We start from the raw sequence: 3,757 nt of genomic DNA, 5'->3' as shown, positions 1-3,757 counted from the left end.
TCTCAGTAACAGCATCTTCCACCCCTCCTGCTCTCACACACTCACAGGCCACCCGTGTCCCTAAGGCAGCGTTAAGGGACCATGGAGCCACACAGGGGGGTCTGCAGCAAACCCCCAGCAGGCTCAGCAAGAACAGGGGGCTGACGGCACTGTGTCCCCAGGTGGACTGTCCTCTGGGGGATCTTGACCCAGGTCCTTCAGGTTCATAGAGGTCACTGACCTCATGGTTTTCTGCCTTTGGTTTTCCCTGCACATTCCCTCCTCCACCCTCTGCCAAAGCTGGGCTCCCAGCAAACCATCCCCTCAAAGAAGACAGAAACCAGCATGGCAGGTACACAAAATTCATGGTGAAGCTGGAGCTCCTCCACATGGTGGGCCTTGGCTTCAAATAGCCAGCTCACTGAGAAGGGGACAGCTCAGGGAAGGGTTTGCTCTTAGGAGCTTTGGGCAGCTCCAGTCCAGATGCAGGGCCCTAGCTTTTCTTTCCCTGGAAGGGGAGAGGCTCTACCAGTGTCTACTGAGATACTGCAGTGCCTTGTGAAGGGCAGGGTGGAGTGTTGATTTCAAAGTTGCCCAGCCCCAGTAATGCTTCCTGCTAGGGATCCAGGAAGGTCAGCCCTGGGGGCTGCATAAGATGCAACTGGTAGATACCTTCTTAAAGAAGCATTTGTCAGATGTGACGTGGTCAAGTTAACAATTATTTGCCGAGCATCTGTAAAATGTCTTATGTTACTGGGGCTCTGGCCCAAATTGCCTTCCTCAAAACCACAGGGAACATATTCCTTGAGGTTGTTGGATCTCCTGTTGGTCATGGATCACTCAGCATTTATATCACTTACTGAGCACCAAAAATGTCCTAAGATGATATAAAATGGCTTTTATTTCACAGCCATCTTCCTACAACACTGTTAACAATCTTAAACAGTTAAGAGATAAATAGTCATCTGTAGAAAGTCCAGGGCATTTCTCATTCTAAATAGAATTGTTGAGCTATATCATGTTTCCTAGACATGTTTCATCCTCAAACCATTGGACTCTCTCCCCTCCTGTCTTGTCCATCTCAGTACTGATTCAAATACACTGAAAAGTAATGTACTGTATGTAAAAGATTTTACCTCAAGAAATATAAAAATTCCCCAAACTACATAGGATTTCCAGTAACACTTTATGATTGCTTTCATAAAAGAAGGCTCCCGTGCATCTTTCTCAGCTCTCTTCACTTCCTGATCCTAGTATCTGCGATGAGAAACAAAGCACAATAAAGAACAGCGTTTCCACCAAAGGGAAAACAGGGGAGGGGTGGAGTGGGAGACGGGCCTTCAGTACAGGGTGCTCTGCGGCTGCCCTATAGATGGTGGCTTACTGCTCACAGGGGTCCTGAAAGGTGAGCAGTGCAGACCCTGAAACACCAGAAAAACGGACCTTGAGGGAAAGTCTTAGTCTCAGGAAAGAAGTTCCGGCCAAGCTTTGCTGGACTTACAGCTCATGAGCAGCTCAGGAGGGCAGACAGCCTCCTCCAGGGACCCCACCTCTGGGGACAGAGCTCGGCCTCCAGGGCTAAGGCTGTGGGCTCCCTCCACGTCCACATATGCACAGGGAACACGGGCTCCCTCAGTCTCCAAAGTGGGCTAAGCCCAGGGTTAGCCTGAGGGTGGTGAGCGTGCAGTCATGACAGGGGTTTCAGAAGAACCCAGAGGAAGAAAAAGCCCCTCCAACATCTTTAGCCCCATGTGGAAATTCTCACTCTTTCTCCCCTTCTCCCTGCTGCCTGTGCTCACCCTTGCAGCTCTTCTCCAAGGAGCTGGGAGCGATCTTCTGGAAGCAGCGAGTACATGTCATCTTCTTCTAATTTCTGTTTGTAACCAATTTTAAACAAGGGGTTTAGCCACCTGTTAAAAATTAAGAGAAGAGGAAAGTGACACATATCAACATTACACATCTTATTTTATAACTGGAAGTTTGTCTTTTGGCCCCCTTCACCCCAAACTTGACATTTTTAATATCCTTTTTCCCTAAAAGGAGCCAAGGGTCCATGAAGAAATGGCTCTTTCTAAGTTTGGGGCAGTTTGTGTCAGCACCTGATAATTAGCTTTTTAAATTGTAACATAAATAGCTGATATTAAAGTTTGGAGATGTCCACTTAAAAGACATCTATCTCCAGTGAACATGTGCCAGCTACATAACTAGATAAAGAGCCAGGCCACCCCACCCGTGAAGTTCCCACTTTTAGAAAGCTCTGGTTGACCTGATAAAATAGACCATTTCTCTGACTACTTGCTTCTCCTTTCTCATAATTTAATTCTTGCTCTTATGTTTTAAAATCCTAGACATCCCACCCTCAACCCCAAAAAGGCAGAACCCCAGGTCCAAATTCACTCACTTACTAGCTTTCCCCTTCTCTCTTGCCCTTTCTTCCCAGGACCTCATTGTGTTGCCCCAGGTATGTCCGGTACCCTCCAGGACATATGAGTGATACACCTTGCCATTGCAAAGTTCTCTGATGGTTGTTGCTGAGACATGTCTCACAATCCTAAGAACCATAAGAGCCAGTCAAGCCACAACACTGGCTGCAAAAGGGGATGCCTGTGGGGGCTGCTATAACTAGTACAGGCCAAGATGAACAGAGCCCCAGGCATTCTCAGCCACAGCAGCAATGTTGAGAAGCTGAGACCTAAAGACAGAGTAAGTCCAAAGAAGGGCCTGTGACAAGTTGTGCCATAAAATAAGGAAGCACTCAAGGAATCGCAAGGATGAGTAGAAGGGACAGAAAAGCCACTTTGAATGGCTCTTTGCTAGACAAATCTGGGATACTCTGACCATTAAAACAAATAAATGTCAATTAACCCTAACCCAGTAAATAATGAAAGAATCCATGAATCTCTACTGTTACATGAACAGGAGAGAAAGGGAAGTTCTTGCAAACAAATGCAAACAAACATAAGAGGAGCAACAGAGTCAGAACATCATCAAGGGAAGTTAAAACTAGTGGATCAAACTTTGATGTGGAGCATGATATTTATATAATCTCAAATTATGTCTCTGTAGTGAAGTGAAAGTGAAGTCGCTCAGTCATGTCCAACTCTTAGCGACCCCATGGACTGCAGCCCACCAGGCTCCTCCATCCATGGGATTTTCCAGGCAAGAGTACTGGAGTGGGGTGCCATTAAATTACTTATTAATTATAAAAAGGAAAACAGTAACTATATAGAGGATCTGCTCCCACCAAAACCTTATTCAAATCCACTGCCTGCCTGCCAAGTCACTTCAATTTTATCTGACTCTGTGCAACGCTTTGGACTGCAGCCCTGCAGGCTCCTCTGTCCATGGGATTCTCCAGGCAAGAATACTGGAGTGGGTTGCCATGACCTCCTCCAGGGGATCTTCCTGACCCAGGGATGAAACCTGTGTCTCTTATATCTCCTGCATTTGCAGATGGGTTCTTTACCACTAGCGCCACCTGAGAAGTCCCTCAAATTCACTACACATTATTTAAATGACAATACTTAATATGCAGAGATAGCTCAAAGATTGACACCATTTTTACTGATTTTTGCCACAATAAGAATACATTCAAAGCTGCTGCTGCTGCTAAGTCATTTCAGTCATGTCCTACTCTGTGCGACCCCATAGACGGCAGTGCACCAGGCTCCCGTCCCTGAGATTCTCCAGGCAAGAACACTGGAGTGGGTTGCCATTTCCTTCTCCAATGCATGAAAGTGAAAAGTGAAAGTGAAGTCGCTCAGTCGTGTCCGACCCT

The 3,757-nt window shown here is 46.6% G+C and overlaps 1 protein-coding gene across 1 annotated transcript in view; it reads right to left on the bottom strand.

Annotated features, from left to right (window-relative positions):
* Nucleotides 1-1,889, bottom strand: part of LOC104990157 (multidrug resistance-associated protein 4-like) — a gene marked incomplete at both ends in the record, with an annotated part of 15,407 nt that extends 13,518 nt beyond the window's left edge. The window contains 2 exon segments of the mRNA XM_010842138.1: nucleotides 1,116-1,236; nucleotides 1,779-1,889. Coding sequence (XP_010840440.1) covers nucleotides 1,116-1,236; nucleotides 1,779-1,889 — 232 coding nt within the window.
* Between the last annotated feature and the right edge of the window lie 1,868 nt (nucleotides 1,890-3,757).

Source organism: Bison bison, unplaced genomic scaffold (genome assembly GCF_000754665.1).
Source record: "Bison bison bison isolate TAMUID 2011002044 unplaced genomic scaffold, Bison_UMD1.0 scf7180017847199, whole genome shotgun sequence".
Taxonomy (NCBI): Eukaryota; Metazoa; Chordata; class Mammalia; order Artiodactyla; family Bovidae; genus Bison; species Bison bison.
This window is presented reverse-complemented; position numbering and strand designations above follow the sequence as displayed.